At 42.0% G+C, this 20,080-nt stretch overlaps 1 protein-coding gene across 1 annotated transcript in view; it reads right to left on the bottom strand.

The window, feature by feature from the left end:
• Positions 1-20,080, bottom strand: part of PIK3C2G (phosphatidylinositol-4-phosphate 3-kinase catalytic subunit type 2 gamma) — a 311,474-nt gene that overhangs the window by 22,197 nt on the left and 269,197 nt on the right. Inside the window, exon 32 of the mRNA XM_026652203.1 lies at positions 2,011-2,136. Within this exon, the coding sequence (XP_026507988.1) occupies positions 2,011-2,136 (126 nt within the window). The remainder of the gene's footprint in view (positions 1-2,010; positions 2,137-20,080) is intronic.

Genomic DNA, 20,080 nt, shown 5'->3' with positions numbered 1-20,080 from the left:
GTGTGTGTGTGAGAGAGAGAGAGAGAGAGAGAGAGAGAGAGAGAGAGAGACAGACACCCAAGCAACTCCATTCTACTGTAACTTTAATTGCTAAAAGGAGAGCTATAAACACACCAGATAAATAAAAAGTCTAATTTCATTTAATTCTGCCATAGGGTGCCAACTTCTAGCTGTTTCAGCCATGAGTGTAAATACCATTTGCTGAAGCCTTCTTACAATATGCATTGAAAATGTACAATGTAACTTAAGGAACAGGCCAATTGGAGATACTTAATAGACAATTACTATGTAGCATTGTCTAAAAGTAAAAACCACAGGACTGGGAAATCAGAAAACAGGGGTTCTAATCCCAGCTAACTAACTTGCCTTGTGTCTGTGCGCAAATCAACTTAACTTTGTCATGTCTCAGTTTCCTTATCTGTACAAAGGGGCAGGGTACCATACCTAACAAGGGTGTTTTGAAGCTTAATCAAGTAGTGTGTGTGACATGCTAAGTATAACTACCAAGGCCCTAAAGCCCATTGCTTCCTTAAATACACTAACTGTTTGAATCCCCCCTTCAGTTTCAACAGAATATAGTGTATGTCACTTCCTGTCCTGTAGTGCTGCTCTGTGCAGCTGTATGGTTGCTTCTTTTCACCCCAGAGGTGGCTGCATTTCAAAGGTGAATGAAGTGATTACATAGGTCTGTAAATTGCCAACAATTTGGCATAAAAGAGGCTAAGTCATTTATTATTTATGTAATTATTTAGTCCAATACCATCTTTGAGCATCTTTTGACATTTTGTAGGGGCAGCAGTGCCGCCTTCTGCTCCACCATGCCCTGTTGGTACTGCCATTAGATTTTCCACGAGTGCTTATTGTCCCTGCTTATATTGCAGCTACCATCTATACCTGGAGGCCATTCCACTACTCATGACCTGTGGATGCCCTCAGTGGCCCATGACATTGCCCCTGGGAAAGTGATCCAGAACTGAGGTTGAGAGACATGGACAACATATCACCCCATATCAGGAACGTGATCATATGTGCTCTCTTTAGTCTGTTCGCAGAGTCAAATGCTAGGACAAGATTCCAAATACTGAAATCCTTAATTGTTGTTGGATGTCTGGCATTCAAAGAATTCTTATGATAGCTCAGCTGCATTGGTCTGGGCAACTTGTTTGTATGGCTGACTCAAGATTACCCAAGGCTATACTTTAGGGTCAGTTAAAGCAAGGCACCTGCCCTCATGGTGGTCAGTACAAATGGTATAAAGATATACTAAAGTCACACTTGAAAGTGTGTCAGGCCTACTCCAGTAACGGGGAAGCAACAGCCCATGACAGAGCAAGGTAGCAGCAGATTTGCCATGGTGCCGTTAACCGCTTTGAAGCAAGGCACATCAACACCGTATGTGAAAAACACAAACAGCACAAAGCAAGGACGCAACAGCCTGCAATGGTCTTGCACAATCTTGTCTGTCCCACATGCAGTCGTGCTTGCTGTTCTCGCATCAGTGTGATCTCACATATGTGTGTTCATTTGCAGTGTTCACGGAACCCTCGGAGATCAATACCAATGTAGGACTCCATCCATCCAGCCTGTTATTTAGTAGAGTGAAAGCTAGTCCAGTGTCTGTTTTGTGTAGGTATGTTAAAATCATTAGATTCATTAATATTGTATTGTTTAAAGTTACAGGTACAAATGTGAATAAAGCATTAAGGTTACGTTTAGTGCAATGGATATTGGGCTTTACTAGTCTAACATGGAACTATAATTAAAGTAGAAGATTGAACGGTACTAGTTAGTCAAGTATTTTCCTAAAGAGAGAGAGACATAAGGAAACTGTTGTATCACTGAGAACTGGAAGCAAAATGGAAGACCATCAGTGTTTACACTTGATCTTTGGATATGTCCCTGTTTCTTGATTGTACCAGTTATTGCAGCTCTCAAAGCTCTATTGCTATTTCAGTAAAGGATTTGGTCAAGAAAAACAAGAAATGCTGGAAGAAAAATGGTAACACTCACAATTTCATTATAAGTAGGGTCAGTGCTTTTTGGAACTGCTTTCGTTTTCCTTCTGCTGACTTCATCAGGATCTGGTAAAAGATAAAATTCAGCATGTGCAGTTGGGGCAGAGCCATCTGGGAGATGCTGTAGAACAAAAGGGTTATAAATATGAATGTCTGTGTTTCTATCAAGGAAAACAAATAGAGAGGTACCAAATTAAATCTGGACTTAAAGCAGACACGAGGAGACTTATTACATTGACTAAGTTTTATTGGTATAAAATGGAGAACTAACCAATGTAAACAACAGAAATACATAGAATTCAACCTCATATTGTGTTAGGAAAAGTAAATGAAAAAACAAAATAAAATTCTCCACATTTAATACTTTTAGTGGAAGAACCCTAAAGCATCAATCCACTTTAACTTATGTGAAATTGGTATGCAATGTAGCCCTTACATTTTTCAAAGCAATGCACAGAAACTGGAGTTTGGCCAGACATCTCCTATTGACTTTAACCCATAAAAATGAGCCAGTTCCAATGTTGATATGGGGACAATTGATGGTTTTTAAGGGTGTTTCATAGAGGATGCTAGCACAGAAGATCCAGGAGCATTTTCAGCAACAATATGGGCAGGAAGGGATACTTATATAAAGTCTCTCTCTCTCCCACTCCCACCTCCACACAGCTGGGAACTCTCTTTTGTCCCCTTAGAAAATTGGCCCTTAGAAAAGGAGATGGAGATTGCAGATAGTTATGGTTAGTTATCTGGGAGAGGGCCTGTCTATTTTGTGAAGGGATCATTAGTTGTGAGGAGAGATGATCATTAGTTGTTCTCAGTGACCTATGAATATAGGAACCAAATCAGGTCAGTGATCCATCTAGCTCAGTATCCCATCTCTGAAGATGCAAGAAATCTACAAGTTAACAATTGTGGAATAGGGGGAAAGTTTCTTCCAAGTCAGTTAGTGTTGGCTTATGCTTGTGCATAGCAGTGCCTGCATTTCTCACTTAGGACCTCCCAAACCAGGGGCCATCAAAATGCTGACAACGCAACATGCAATTAGACAGCACAACATGTAACATACCATCACAGGTGTTTTACAAAATATCAGCAATTTTGAGGGTGTTTTTAGGCTTTTAGAAAGAAAGCATACTGGCCAGTTTGCAAGCACCAGAAGGAAGTGGGTATCCATGGACAGAAAGTGAAGTGAAACTCCATGTAAACTAACAAATAAAAGAATTTTCTGAGTGGATGGGCTCAGAGTGTTATTTTGGCTGCACAATCATATCTATATTCCTCACTTCAGCTTCACTTGACCCATTACAAAGTAGTTGCTCAGATTTGGATAATTTACAATATGGGACCAGAAATGTTAGGTTTTCCTACATTAACAACATATCTTTGAACTGGAGATGCTACAGGCATCCCAGCAATAAATAACATCTATATAGAAGGGAAGATGCATAGATGCATGTGTGCGTGCATCGATATAACAATTAAGCTGATGACACAAAGACTTTTTTTTTTGGTGTTACTTGAAGAGATCTCTCACAGTATACGATTTGGTCCAACCATACAGCTTAATGTGACTATGCCTAATGCTGTTACTACTGTTTACATAGCACACTGCTGGTATTATACAAATCATCTACATCTCCTCCACCCCTTTTTTCCCCACCAAGAGTTTAGGACAGAAGTGAAAAAGACTATAGTCAATTTTAAATACATAAGGAATATAGATAGGCAGGATGCAATTATGCAAATAGCCTCAATGCCCTAGTGACGTTCCTAACAGACAATTTTATAGGACACAGCACTGCATTGTTAAATTAACACAGTATTAGGAGTCATACAATCCATTGAAAAGCCCCTCTCCAAGGCTTTTGGACCTGTCATCATATATTAAAAATCCAATCATACTAGCACCTACAAAAGTTAACTCAGCAGTCTCCCCCAAACCGGGCAGGAACAAACCAATCTAGCCTTAAACGTCAGTCCAAGGTGCACAAATCCTCACCATCCGGTTTCCTCCGTTAGGAAAAAGAGATGAGCTTTTCAGCATGCCCTGAAGGGTCAACATAGTTCAGACGAAAAGGGAAAGTGGATTCCAAAATTCAGGGTCCCTCAAGGAGAATGCTCTGACAGCAGCTCCCTCTCTTTGCCACTTGGAAGAGAGTCCAGCTCAAGTCAAAAGCAGCATCTTCTATCCCACCCAAAAATGAAGAGTCAGCATTCATAGATCACACATGTCACATGATCATGGTGAAAAACGCCGTAGTTAGTAAGTGAGGTATCATGTTCTGCAGTAGCTTCAGCTGCTGAATTGACATAAGTAGAATTGGATGAATAATTGAGTTTTTGGTTCAGCCTGCAAACTGAAAAGTCAGGGGAAATACTTGGTGTGAGACAGAGAAAGCATTCCCCTTTTACAACTCTTAGTCCAGTGGTTAGGGCATTTGCCTGGAATGTGCAAGACCAGATTCAAATCCCCACTCAGGAGAAGAGACTTGAATGGAAACCTCCCCTGTACCAAATAAGTGCCCTAACCACCAGGCTGTAGGCTATCAATCTCTCTGTTGAAACAGTTCCACCAAGTATTGGCTATACTGCTCTCAAATCTTTCCTGTTGAATGTACTTAAATATTCATAGGGCCAAAGAGAGAATGATCTATAGCAGTGGTCCCCAACCTTTCAGTGTGGCGGACGCCGGACGACTAGCCGCCGAAATGCCACTGAGGAGCGCGGCCGCCGGACAAGCAGACGCTGAAATGCCACTGAGAAGCCAATGTGCTGAAGAAATTGACCAAAAAGTTCTGTATACATTGAAAAAATTCCAACTAGATCTCTACTTCGATATAACGCTGTCCTCGGGAGCCAAAAAATCTTACCGCGTTATAGGTGAAACCACGTTATATCGAACTTGCTTTGATCCACCAGAGTGCGCAGCCCCGCTCCCCCGGAGCACTGCTTTACCGCGTTATATCCGAATTCATGTTATATCGGGTCACGTTATATCGGGGTAGAGGTGTAGTTTATATATCACAGCAAGCTCTAAAGTAAGCAGAATCCTGAAAATAGTCACCAGCCTTTTTTTGATATGTCAGTTTTTCCTAAAACCACAAAGGGGATGATGGAAATGTTATAAAGGGAGAGTAAACAACATTATGGATCCACTATTCCTAATCCACTGGAGCCTCCATAGGCATCAAACACTTCCAGTTTGATTTTTAATGTTGGGTGTCTTCATAGCAGTTTCTAAAATGTCATGCACTGGTGCAAAGTTGCTGATAGGGAAGATGATAATGGAGCAACAGTATAAAAAACATTACCATACAAGGCACAATCTAAGATACAGAATTGCAAGAACATTCAAGTTTTGTGCAGAGAAAGTTGGTAAACTTTGGGTACCGGTCAATGGAAAGAGGCACATCTTTTCATATCCCTAATTTAGTATTAAAAATGTGTCTCACAGAATATACCCTCTGTAGCAAAATTCCATAATTCATTCCACGTTAGATTTCCAAAACCAAAAGTAGTATTTGATATGTACTTACAGAAATCCACCTAGACAGGTTATGGATTTGTGTAATTCAATATTAAATACACTAGTTATATTTTGGGAAAAGAGAGAAGGAATGAAATTTTCTACAAAAATTGCATTTTGTTAGTCGCTCGTTTCCCCTTGCTGACTACCTAACTCTCCTTTATGATGGAATTTTCTTTGACACTAAGAAAGCCATAAGGGTTTCTTCTAAATCTGGCATATTTAAAGCACTGAAATTCAGCCTGACAGCATGACTCCTGAGTCTCTTTAGCATGTGAGTCTGAAGGGAAAATTTGTGAAAGTAACAGCTAGATACTTTGCGGAAATGTTATCTTTGTTAGACAGCACCTCGTCCCAAATGAAATATTTCCTTCTGGCAGTCATTCCTCAAAGCTCACTCTCTTTCACTTTTTTGGCCTTGACCTAAAAGCTGTTGATGCTGCATCTCCTGGCATTCCTGCTGCCTTCCATCCCTGGATGAAACACTCTGGTAGCTCCTGAACTTCTTCTGGCTTCAGCTGCTGTTCTTTCTCCAGAAAAGACTCCATATCGCATTTTTCAATCTTTAAAACCCCCCCACAGATAACTTCCATTCACAACCGCTGCCTTCCCTCCTCTATAAATAACTTCCTTTCTTCTGCTTTCCATCCCCAGTAAAAATTTCTGGACATCTTCAAGTCTCAACTGCCTTCTTCCATTCATAAATGAAAGATGCTTATGGCTCCTCCTGTCTCCCACTTCCAGCTACTGCCTTCTACCACTCTTAGACAAAACTCCCCAGCAGACCCCACTCCTACCTTTGGTTCATCTTCATGTCCTCCCACAGAGACACACCTTCCCCTTCCTCTCCCCTGAGCATTAAAGTTTTTAATAATGAAAGAATGACGACTAAATAATAAGCATGTTAAAATAAAACTATGTTAAATAGATAAACAAAGTTTTCACAGCCCCCGTAACAAGTTGTATTCTAAATGCAGACATGAAAGAAACTTGATTATAATCCATGAATGGAGGAAAAGGAAAATCCACTGAGGAAATCAGTCAAAATACCCAAGTCATCAGAAAAAATAGTATCTGAATCCTGATTAAATTAAATCCTAGTGATAAATGCAGCAGCTCCATCAAAAGTATTAAATACAAAGGCCATTTAATTTTTCTTAGTAACAAAGCACAGTTTATATGCAAGTTAACTTAGTGTTCCTGGGAAAAGTTAAAGCCTGCCTCCATAAAATGCAGCTTAACAACAAACAAATATTCCTTCACTTTTGAAAAGATAGCATCATCTGAGCTAATTTTAAATTTAGAGCCCTAAAAAAAGAAAATCAGTACCTCAACAATGGTATTAAAAAACAAGAAGTTCCTTCAAGAAATGGATTAATAAGGCTTATAGTCCTGGAGGATAAAATGATAACAGAGCTGTGCAAACTAGAGGTTGTGTTCTTATTTAATAAGGACCCTCCAGGCCGATGATATGATTATTTTTTTCAGATTTGAACATCTCAATGCACCATGTGCCTCCCGCTCCTCTCTGCCACTAAATTTTCTCTTTTCCTGTGAATTTAAAATCATGGTACAGTAAATACACTTAGCAAAATAAATGATAAAATCATTTCAAATTATGTAATTGAAATATTTGAAAGAAAATCACCTTTAAAGTAACTACGATAGTAAATGATAATTAGAATAATAATCCATTATATTTCCATGGTGGTTCTTACAGCATAAAGTAAATATTTGTTAAGGTACTAACCAAAACAATGGTAGCTGACTGCACTAAATGAAGTATTTTCTCACTAACTGCTGCTTTCTTCTATAAAACTTTAAACATATTTCACTGTTTTCTCTTTGTTCCCTATGATCATTTAACCCTTTTGTTTTCTTTTCTGCCTGTAAATTTCTTTCCCTCCTCATGATTGCTAGCCATAGGCGCCGACTCCGTGGGTGCTCCGGGTCTGGAGCATTCACAGGGAAAAATTAGTGGGTGCTCTGCACCCACCAGAAGCCATATTACTGATCTGTATCCCAAAATACAATTTATGTGCTGTGTGCATTAGTCTGACAGAGGGCATCAGACAGTTTCAACACTCTCATCCACAGGTCGATACAGGTCAGATCTACACTTGCAAGCTTTGTTCGTATAGCTATACCACTATACTAGCAAAGATTGCCTAGTGTGGACACAGCTTTACTAGCAAAACAGGGGCATTATCCTAGATTGGGGCAAACCAAAATGAGCTAGAAAGAAGACTTCACACTTAGACCCTGTGTAATAAAGATACCATTAAGCAATATGGTAAGTGGGCCCACGCACAAATGGGTGGGTGGGTGGGTGGCGAGGTGGGGTGGGGTGGGCTGGTGTCACAGTTCAGGGAAACTGCACCTGTATTTCCCCAAGTTCATAACTGTCTCAGACTCAGAACCAGAACAACCATGAATAGTTCAGTCTTCCTTTATACAATGTGGGCCTTTAATCTTGGCCTGATGTAACAGGTGATCAGTAGACAATGGCTCACTCCTCAAGGCATAGCTTCATAAGCAGGGCCGGCTCTACTGTTTTTGCCGCCCCAAGCAGCACGCCGAATTGCCGCCGCAGACGGTGGGGGCAGTCCATGTGCCGTTAGGGCGGCATGCACATTTCCGCAGCGGCAGCAATTCGGCGACAGCTTCTATGTTCAGCCGGAAGACAGAAGCCGCCGAATTGCCACCGCGGGCAGCTGAACATAGAAGTTGCCGCCGAATTGCTGCTGCGGAAATGCGCGTGCCGCCCTAACAGCAAACGGACTGCCCCCGCTGTCAGTGGCGGCAATTTGGCGCGCTGCTTGGGGTGGCAAAAACCACACGGACTGCTGCCCCTTGCAGATTGCCGCCCCAAGCACCTGCTTGGAATGCTGGTGCCTGGAGCCGGCCCTGTTCATAAGGCTGGGTTTTTGCATTACCAGAGGTGGGGAATTTGCATTCACCTCCTAGATGGCCCCAGGAAAATCACTTCACACCTTTTTGTTCCAAAATTCCATTTATCTCTGGCACATTGTTGAACAGAGTCCTTTGAATCCCCGTCGTCCGGTTTCACATCTGTCACATCTCCCCTCATGAGAGGTTACATACAATCTTGGCCCACAATAATACACAAACCATTCATTTAATACAATGGACTCCAAAGATACTTAAACTTAATTCAATAAGATCTCCCAAAGAAGAGGGAAGACAATTTCCTACAATTGCAGAAAATTGCTATATCTGTCACAGGGACCAGGAGTGAAAATACATTACATTTACAGCTGCACTGAAGAGGAATATGCAGTATATTAAAAATGGGAGGGAGAAGGAGAAAAAAAAATGTTCCTGCTTCTTCTTTCCAGTGGTTGCACCTATGTCTGAATCCCCTGCTGCATTGTGCTAAGGTTGAGGTCTATTAAACACCCCTCATTCACAGCAATGAAACAAAACAGGGCTAGACCCTGTATTAATATGGAAACCTTCTTTTGGTCAGCAATGATAAAATACAGGTAGGATCTGATGAGAAACAGTCAAATGAAAAAAAGTCCCATTCAATTAAATTATGTAATGGCAGACAGCTAAAAAGTGACAAGTTTTTAAAGTGCTTATATACCAATGTTAGAAGTCTAAATATTAAGATGGGTGAACTAGAGTGCCTCATATTAAATGAGGATATTGATATAATAGGCATCACAAAAACTTGGTGGAATGAGGATAATCAGTGGGACACAGTAATACCAGGATACAAAATATACCGGAAGGTCAGAACAGGTCGTGCTGGTGGGGAAGTGGCACTACATGTGAAAGAAAGCATAGAATCAAATGAAGTAAAAATCTTAAATGAACCAAATTGTACCATAGAATCTCTATGGATAGTAATTCCATGCTCTAATAAAAAGAATATAGCAGGAGGGATATATTACCGACCACCTGACCAAGATGGTGACAGTGAAATGCTCAGGGAGATTAGAGAGGCTATTAAAATAAAAAACTCAATAATAATGGGGGATTTCAACTATCCCCATATTGACTGGATACATGTCACCTCAGGACAGGATGCAGAGATAAAGTTTCTTGACACCTTAAATGACTGCTTCTTGGAGCAGCTAGTCCTGGAACCCACAAGAGGAGAACAATTCTTCATGTAGTCCTAACTGGAGCACAGGATCTGATCCAAGAGGTGAATATAGCTGGACCGCTTGGTAATAGTGACCATAATATAATTAAATTTAACATCCCTTTGGCAGGGAAAACACCACAGGAGCCCAACACTGTAGCATTTAATTTCAGAAAGGGGGACTTCACAAAAATTAGGAAGTTAAACAGAGCAATTAAAATGAAAAGGTACAGCGCAAAAAGTGAAATCCCTGCAAGCTGCATGGAAACTTTTTAAAGACACCATAAGAGAGGCTCAACTTAAATGTATGCCCCAAATTAAAAAACATAGTAAGAGAACCAAAAAAGTGCCACTGTGGCTAAACAACAAAGTAATAGAAGCAGTGAGAGGCAAAAAGGCATCTGTAGAGGAGCGGACTCACCCCTGCGGCGCCTCCTGCTGGTGACCTCTGGGAATTAGCTCTTCCAGCATCCTGGAGCGCCCCCTGCAGGCCAGTGGTCCGCCTATTCTCTGGCTCCCCGTGTCCCTCCCTGGACCCCAGTGGCCTTTTATCTGGGGTGCTTCCCCCTGGCAGTACACCCCTCAGTACTAGGGTCTCCCCTCCCTGGGGAACCCCCACCCACTATCCCTACCTCGCCTCAGAATAAGGCCACTGCCAGTCGCCAACTAGCCCCCGCTCCCTGGGGCAGACTGCAGTATAGGCCACTCATCACAGACAAGGTTGGGGTTGGAACTGCTGCCTTGGCCTACCCCTGGGCTGCCCTCTACAACCCCCAGTACCCCTTGACCTCCTACCAGGCTGCAGCCTGGGGCTTTCCAGGCTGGAGCTCCCCAGCTCCTCTGCCTGTCCCCAGCCCTGCTCCACTCAGGTACCCTGTCTCAAGCTCCTTGCAGCCAGGCCCTTCTCCCTCTGAAAGCGGAGAGAGAGTGTTTGGGCTCCTGGCTCCCAGCCTTCTTATACAGGCCAGCTGGGGCCTGATTGGGGCGTGGCCCAGCTGTGGCTACTTCCCCAATCAGCCCAGTAGCTTTTCGAGCTGCAGCCCTCTGCAGGGCTGCTTTTAAGCCCTTCCCGGCAGGAGCGGGGGACCACTCCACTACAGCATCCTTTAAAAAGTGGAAGTTAAATCCTAGTGAGGAAAATAGAAAGGAGCATAAATTCTGGCAAATGAAGTGTAAAAATATAATTAGGAAGGCCAAAAAAGAATTTGAAGAACAGCTAGGCAAAGACTCAAAAACTAATAGCAATTTTTTTTAAGTACATCAGAAGCAGGAAGCCTACTAAACAACCAGTGGGGCCACTGGACGATCGAGATGCTAAAGGAGCACTCAAAGATGACAAGGCCATTGCGGAGAAACTACATTCATTCTGTGCATCGGTCTTCATGGCTGAGAACGTCAGGGAGATTCCCAAACCTGAGTCATTCTTTTTAGGTGACAAATCCGAGGAACTGTCCCAGATTGAGATGTCATTAGAGGTGGTTTTGGAAAAAATTGATAAACTAAACAGTAATAATTCACCAGGACCAGATGGTATTCACCCAAGAGTTCTGAAGGAACTCAGATGTGAAATTGCAGAACTACTAATTGTAGTCTGTAACCTATCATTTAAATCAGCTTCTGTACCAAATGATTGGAGGACAGCTAACGTGACATCAATTTTTAAAAAGGACTCCAGAGGTGATCCCCGCAATTACAGTCCGGTAAGCCTGACTTCAGTACTGGGCAAACTGGTTGAAACTACAGTAAAGAACAAAATTGTCAGACACATAGATGAACATAATTTTTTGGGGAAGAATCAACATGGTTTTTGTAAAGGGAAATCATGCCTCACCAATCTACTAGAATTCTTTGAGTGGGTCTCCAAGCATGTAGACTAGGGGGATCCCGTGGATATAGTGTACTTAGATTTTAGAAAGCCTTTGACAAGGTCCCTCACCAAAGGCTCTTAAGCAAAGTAAGCTGTCATGGGATAAGAGGGAAGGTCCTCTCATGGATTGGTAACTGGTTAAAAGATAGGAAACAAAGGGTAGAAATAAATGGTCAGTTTTCAGAATGGAGAGAGGTAAATAGTGGTGTCCCCCAGGGATCTGTACTGGGACCAGTCCTATTCAACATATTCATAAATTATCTGGAAAAAGGGGTATAAACAGTGAGGTGGCAAAATTTGCAGATGATACAAAACTACTAAAGATAGTTAAGACCCAGGCTGTCTGCAAAGAGCTACAAAAGGATCTCTCAAAACTGGGTGACTGGGCAACAAAATGGCAGATGAAATTCAATGTTGATAAATGCAAAGTAATGCACATTGGAAAACATAATCCCAACTATACATATAAAATGATGGCGTCTAAATTAGCTGTTACCACTCAAGAAAGAGATCTTGGAGTCATTGTGGATCGTTCTCTGAAAACATCCACTCAATGTGCAGCAGCAGTCAAAAAAGCAAACAGAATGTTGGGAATCATTAAGAAAGGGATAGATAATAAGACAGAAAATATTATATTGCCTCTATATAAATCCATGGTATGCCCACATCTTGAATACTGCACGCAGATGTGGTCGCCCCATCTCAAAAAAAGATATATTGGAATTGGAAAAGGTTCAGAAAAGGGCAACAAAAATGATTAGGGGTATGGAACAGCTGCCGTATGAGGAGAGATAAATAAGACTGGGACTTTTTAGCTTGGAAAAGAGACGACTAAGGGGGGGATATGATAGAGGTTTATAAAATCATGACTGGTGTGGAGAAAGTAAATAGGAAGTGTTATTTACTCCTCATAACACAAGAGTCGCCGAATGAAATTATTAAGCAACAGATTTAAAACAAACAAAAGGAAGTATTTTTTTCACACAACATACAGTCAACCTGTAGAACTCCTTGCCAGAGGAAGTTGTGAAGGCCAAGACTATAACAGGATTCAAAAAAGAACTAGATAAGTTCATGGAGGATAGGTCCACTAATGGCTATTAGCCAGGTTGGGCAGGGATGGTGGTGCTAGCCTCTCTTTGCCAAAAGCGGTGAGTGGGCGACAGGGGATGGATCACTTGATGGTTACCTGTTCTGGTCATTCCCTCTGGGGCACCTGGCATGGCCACTGTTGGAAGACAGGATACTGGGCTAGATGGACCTTTGGTCTGACCCAGTATGGCCATTCTTATGTTCTTAATTGGTTAATGGGGTGAACCGATGACTATCAGGAGGGAAGGTACTAATCCTTGGTTTTGATGTGGGGAGTAGGATAAGGGTGAAGACTCAGAGGTTTGGTGGACAGTTCTCTAAAATTTTTGTTTTAGAAGGCTGTGAAGAAGGTAACCTGCTTTCCCCCTACCATGTATTATTGTTGTGCAGTGGGACATTCATTTACCACTCAGAACAGTGTCCAGCTTCCAGAGCTAGAGAGTCCATGGGACTCATTGAGGTAGATTTTGTCTAGATTGGGGTATTAGTCTACAGTATGTACATTCGTGAGCGCACACACACCTACAGATTCTACTATTCCCTTCCCTTTAACAGAACACAATGAAAGAAAAAACACCAAAGAAAACAATACTGTTTCACGTTTCTTTTCAGCTCACAGAAGATTTACACTGTCACTGACCATCAGATGGAGTAAAAGAAAATCAGTTTCTGAGAACAGATAGCACTTACAAATGCTGCTGTTTTATTTCTGTCTTATGGTCACATAGATATTCTCTTTTTTTCATGTCTGAGCACAGATGGAAACTGAATATAAAAACACAACACAAGAAGCAGCAGCAGGAGCTTTATTTGGGCTTTAACCGACCTTCCAGTTTTGTTAATTAACAAATTAGTACATTAGTCCATAGCTACCTTGTCCAAACTAGTTTTAAATTCTCAAACTATGGGGATTCCGTCACTTTCTTTCATAGTCTATTCCACAACCTGATACCAATCACTATGAGTAAGCATTCTGTGAGATGAGGCCCAAAGTTTCCTTTCTTTAATTACCTCTGACCACTGCTAGTTATGCTCTATTTAACACCCTGAATACTTCCTCTCAATCCCTACTGTTTGCTGCCTTCAAAGTATTTGCAAACTTTTGTGCCCATTAGTCAATTTTTAACCAAGTTACATTTAGCTACTAAAATCACTCTCCATAAATCAGTCCCTGTAGCCCTACTGATCATTGACTCTGAATTCCCTCCAGTTATTCAGCATCTTTCTGCTAATGTAGTGCTTAGAACTAGAGCTAATTGGAAAAAAATTGTCCAAACATTTTTTCAACAGAAAATATTTAAAAACGTGCATTTCAACAAAAATTCCCAGGAAAAATATTTTTAAATGAAATTTTTGAAAAAATTGTGTTTTGGAAAATTTTGGATTTTTATTTCGGATTTCCAAATTTGAAGTTTCTGTTTTGAATTTTATGGGGTTTTATTTTTATATTATTTTTACATTATTTCATGACAAGTCATGTCAGATGAAAAAATGTATTCACTTGGACTGAGGTTGAGATGGAAATAGGAGAAAGACTTGTTGAAAGTCTCTGGGTAAGGATAAAAGGGCTAAAAATACATGGGTGATGTCATGGTACGGGTCTACTACAGAACACCTAACTAGGAAGAAGAGGTGGATCAGGCTTTTTTTTAAAACAACTAACAAAATCATCTAAAGCATAGGACTTGGTGGTGATGGGGGACTTCAACTACTGATATCTGTTGTGAAAATAGCACATCAGGGCACAGATTATTCAACAAGTTCTTGGAATGTATTGGAGACAATTTTTTATTTCAGAAGGCGGAGAAAGCAACTAGGGGAGAAGCTGTTCTAGATTTGATTTTGACAATTAGGGAGAAACTGGTTGAGAATTTGAAAGTGGAAGGCAGCTTGGGTGAAAGTGATCATGAAATGGTAGAGTTCACGATTCGAAGGAATGGTAGGAGGGAGAACAGCAAAATAAAGACAATGGATTTCAAGAAGGCAGACTTTAGCAAACTCAGGGAGTTGGTAGGTAAGATCCCACGGGAAGCAAGTCTAAGAGGAAAAACAATTGAAGACAGTTGGCAATTTTTCAAAGAGACATTATTAAGGGCACAAGAGCAAACTATCCCACTGCGTAGGAACAATTGGGTTTGTTTAGTCTGGAAAAGAGAAGACTGAGGGGGGGCATGAAAACAGTTTTCAAGTACATAAAAGGTTCTTACAAAGAGGAGGGAGAAAAAATGTTCTTCTTAACCTCTGAGGACAGGACAAGAAGCAATGGGTTTAAATTACAGGAAGGGAGGTTTAGGATAGACGTTAGGAAAAACTTCCTGTCAGGGTGGTTAAGCACTGGAATAAATTGCCTAAGGAGGTTGTGGAATCTCCATCATTGGAGATTTTTAAGAGCAGGTTAAACCAACACCTGTCAGGGATGGTTTACATAATATTTAGTCCTGCCATGTGTGCAAGGGACTGGACTAGATGACCTCTCGAGGTCCCTTCCAGTCCTATGATTCTATGATACCATTGAAACATTCTATTTTTTATTAAGCAACAAAGAGTCCTGTGGCACCTTATAGACTAACATGTTAGTCTATAAGGTGCCACAGGACTCTTTGTCACTTTTTACAGATCCAGACTAACACGGCTACTCCTCTGATACTTTATTTTTTATTATATACTTTACTTTTTTAAATATTTAAGGGCAGCTTCTACTTAGTATTGATTAAAACATCTTCTTTTCTAAATAAAACAGTTTGACACTTGAGTTCATAACAAAAGAGTTCCAAGTTATACTGTTATCGATATTTCTGCATCTCATTAATGTGTGCGCTTGGGATCAATATTTCCCATGTGTAGTAATGGGAACGTAATCATTTGTCCAAACAGGTTCTGATTGCGTGAGTTTCTGTCTAGATATCTTTAGATATCTTGGTATTACTGTTCAGTCTATACTAGTATTTTTGTTTTTCTAATTTAGTATCAACTGCAAATTTCATGTCAGTGTCTTTTCCCTCGTCTGGACAATGATCAATAATATTAAGTGGAGCTCATTGAATACTCTAGTCAACAAATGTTAGTTATTCAGTGAATGATTTATTCAAAATAGCATTCAAATAATAAAGCTGGGCCTGTACTGCCCAAAATATTTGATTAATAAGACATTTGTCAATAACAGTACAATTAGCTGAATGATATATTTGTCAATACCTCTGACCAGCTCTATTAAATAAATTGGGACCTAACACCAATCTCTGCGGTGCCACAATAGATGACCTCCTCCTCAACTTGAAACATTGCTGTTCAACATTTCCCTTTGTTTATAGCCCTTCAGCCAATTTTCAGTCCAAAGAACAGTGCTCCTATCCAAGCTCATTTTAAAGTACAAGCATCCTCTAAACCACCATTATGAAAAAAGTCAACTTCTCTGTAAATGTGCATCAGAGCAAGAATATTATTTTCATGTGTCTTGGCTTTTGTCCTATGTTACCCTGGCAGTCTAGAGAAACCCACAGTTGGAACTATTATATCCCCTTCTTCAAAACTATTGGTATCCTCCTGTCACCAACACTTGTCTCTCTACACAGCTTTTGTTCAGCTCTAAAATCCTCCCCCCCATTCATTTCCCACATCCATCTTTGGGCATTTTGCCATTCTGCCTCCTATGCATGGTACTTCCTCCCTATTCCAGTTGGCCAGTCCACCACACTTTTTTCATTCAAGTGCCTCTGTGATGAAAAATGGGAGTTATTAGGCATAAAATGTTATAGATATGTGACCTTCTGCTTGCTTGCTTGTTGTTGGGTTTCTTGTTAAAGGATAACTAAGGTTTAAATCTGTCTTTGGCAGCTTGGGTCTGTGTGACAGGGCGTCTGCCCTGCATTGGCCCTGAAAGGGTTAAAACCCAGCCTGGAGGGCTGCAAGGAAACAGCCAGTTAGGGCAGTGGCTGCAGCCAATTAGGGCGGCAGCTGTACCAGCCAATCAGGGCCCAGCCAGCCCATAAAAAAGGAAGCTGCAGGCCACAGCAAGGGAGTTTGCTGCAGGAAGCCCAAGGGAGGGGACTGGCTTCCTAGAGGGCTGCAGAGACTAGCACCATGAACAGGGCTGCTAGGATTTGCAGGCCCAAGGCCCTGGGAAGAGGATGAAGAAGCCAGAGGCAGGAGCCGAAGGTGCTGGGGCTGCAGGAAAGTGGCCCAGGGAATTGAGACAGACTGATGGAGAAAGAATGGAGGGGAAGCGGGAAGCTGGTGTTTACAGGGTCTCTGGGCTGGGACCCAGAGTAGTGGGTGGGCCTAGGTTTCCCCTCCCCCCCCACCACTGAAGAAGCAGCCAGGCTGTGGACTGCCAAGCCACTGCGAGGAGCAGCTGGACTGTTGAAGCAGGAGTCCCCCGGAATGGGGGAACCCAGATTGTGACATGGCTGGAAGGCTGTGCCATGAAGCAGAGGCAGTGAGATTGGAACTGCAGTGGGTCTGCAGGCAGAGACAAGGATGTGAGAGCCACCACCACCGTAGGGCACACCTGCTGACCAGAGCTAATTCCTGAAATGGCCAGCAGGAGGCGCCAGTGTGGTGAGTGACCCTGTGACAGTCTGTAAGAACTAAAATGGTTTAGCTATCCTAGTCACTGGTGCTTAACAAACAATACAAGTGTCAAGGCCTTTGACATTTGTCTCTGTACAAACTGGGCACAAACCCCCCTCATGGCAAGGGGAGCATCATCTGGACACAGAGAACAAAGAGGCTTGCCTGGTTTCAAAGACACACTCTCTGAAACCCAGAGAAGAGAGAGAGGCAGGCTCTGCAGAGAAATGTTCACAGCTCCTGAAGGGAAGTCTATAGCAGTAGACCTTCAATCCATCTTCTTTGTCTTCTAGTTTTGTTTATCAGTAAGTTAGTTATAGGCTCGTGCTGAGGAATCATGGTTGGGAAACAGGGGGCTGTAACCTAGAGAGACCCATTCTAAAAGTCAGGATTCCAGTCTGAGAGAAGTATAGGTGCTGCCCTGTCACTTGAAAGGGATGCCCATGGAAAGACTGAGTAAGGGGTCAAAGGTCCAGTGAACCCAGGAACCACGACAGCCTCTCTCCCATGAGATCCGTAAGAAGTGAGTAGATAGTTTGGAAAAAAGGTGGAGAGAAAAATAAAAATGAACCCCAAAATTCCCCTGACCATTAAGTCATTCTCTCTAGTTTCTACAATGCATCCCATTTTCTTTGTTTCTATCTTTTAGGCCCCAATCTGTAATCAGCTCCAGGATTGGGGCTTAGACTATAATCCCTTCAGTGACAAGAACTGTATTTTTCTTTTGGTCCTGCCACTTCTTATATTGTTATTAATAAAGTGTGAACATCAAAATGACAAGGAGGAAAAGGACAAGAGCTGACTGCTATAGGACAGGCAAGAAGGAATTCTCACCCCCTGCCCACATATCCATTTAGTGCCCCTCTCATTGACCTCGGTGGGCTTTTGGATCAGGTCCTTACTGCACCGCACCTGGGAACTTTTACATTGTTTAAATTGCATAGAATTGTGGTTTAAGGAAGGTTTAGTGCTCTCCTTCCTTCCCAAACCAGTTCATCCATCATTTCTCCTACCCTTCTCTTGCAGTGATTGCTGTGAGTATGGATGGTATAGGGCAGGAGTGCAAAGAGGATGTCTGAGAGAGCCTAAATTGATTACTAATCTGTCAACCCACACATCACCCTTCACAGCAGCATTAATCATTGGCAGTGGAAAAGCCTATAGAGGGTTGAGGCTTCATGAAACCAATAGAGCTTTTAAAAAGGGAAGTTTGGAGCTGTTTTGTGAAAGATTTTAGAAGTTTTTTTTTCTTTAAATACATTTTTCCCCAGGCAGATTGATTCAGAATTCATCACACACACATGCTTTCCTGAACTAGAACAACATTTTACATTTATTGGCAAGAGACCCAGAGATCACTTGGCAATGCGTTTTGCCATCAGTTTTCTCCCCCCAGGCACCTTATTCTGTTCACTAGCACTGACGGGCCAACCTCAGAATGTTCAACAGTTTGGTTCAAATAAGGACTCAAGTCTAGCTGCTTATTAGACTATTGTCTCAGGGAAAACCAGGGCATATCTGGAAGATGTGCTGGTCAATAGGCAGCATTCTTTTCTTTGAGTCAACACTGAGCTAATGCTCCCATATCATGCTAGGATACTCTGTTCACGAGGGGGGGGGGGAATGGAAAATATTGAACAAATCTTTTCTGAACTTCTGAAATGGGTTGGTTTAGCTGGCACAGATCTCTGCACATGTACAGGTAGATTGAGCACTGAGGTAGTTGTTAGGTTAATTCCTGGTTCCTGGCTATTCCACCAGCTCTGTGCAAATCCATTCTCCAGGACTTACTGTCTTCCCCTACATGTAAGATCTGTTCTGGGGCAGGAATTCGAGCAATCTCTGTGGGCCTTGATATGGATGTATTTGCATTGACTTAAACTTTTCTTGTTCACAATCTACCTGGGGACAATTTTGTTTTCATTTATGTTTTAAAAACAGGCAGGTAAATCGTGAGCGGGGAGTTTGGCAGGCGGGGACTCTTCCCCACCAATGTCTTCTAGAATAAACTAAGGATGGATGGAAGTTCTGGAGGGAACTAAGGATGGGTGACAGGTTTCAGAGTGGTAGCCGTGTTAGTCTGTATCAGCAAAAACAATGAAGAGTCCTTGTGGCACCTTAGAGACTAACAAATTTATTTGGGCATAAGCTTTTGTGGGCTAAAATCCACTTCATCAGATGCGTGGAGTGAAAAATACAGTAAGCAGCATATATATTACAGCACATGAAAAGATGGGAGTTGCCTTACCAAGTGTGGGGAGGGGGTCCAGTGCTAACGAGGCCAATTCAATCAAGGTGGAAGTGGCCTATTCTCAACAGTTGACAAGAAGGGGTGAATATCAACAGAGGGAAAATTACTTTTTGTAGTGCTAACGAGGCCAATTCAATCAGTGGCGTCTTTTGCTAATTGGAGCCTAGAGAAAAGTCTGAGAAGCTGTCTCCACTCTTCCTCATGTCTGGCTGGGAAGTGCATCCAGTAGCCTACACGTGCATCCGGTTTAGTTGTCATGGGGCAAATGCACAAGGCAGCAGCATTAATGTGTTTGCAGCTGCTGGAGCTCCCTGCACTTGCACGGAGGTCACTTCCAGCAGCAGGCAGGGTTGTTAGCACAGGACTACCAGACAGAGAGATGCAGCCTGACTTACCTGGGAAACTTAGTCAAATCCCCACACTGGACATTTGATTCCTTCCCACTTCGGTGTCAGTTTCCAGAGTCCAATTTGATGCATTTTCATGATAACGTTTAGATGAATTTAGTCATGAAGACTTCCCTTAGCATTACCTCACCCACCTTGTCACTCTGAGTATTAACAACAGTTACACTGCTACAACTGTATGTGCTGAGCTTTAAAGATTCCCTCCCTCCAGTGCCTAGTCTGTCTTTCAATGTTTACAG

The sequence above is a fragment of the Terrapene carolina genome, unplaced genomic scaffold, assembly GCF_002925995.2.
Source record: "Terrapene carolina triunguis isolate 2854851 unplaced genomic scaffold, T_m_triunguis-2.0 Scaffold112, whole genome shotgun sequence".
NCBI classification, from domain to species: Eukaryota; Metazoa; Chordata; order Testudines; family Emydidae; genus Terrapene; species Terrapene triunguis.
The sequence above is the reverse complement of the archived record's forward strand: the minus strand, read 5'-3'. Positions and strand labels throughout refer to the sequence as shown.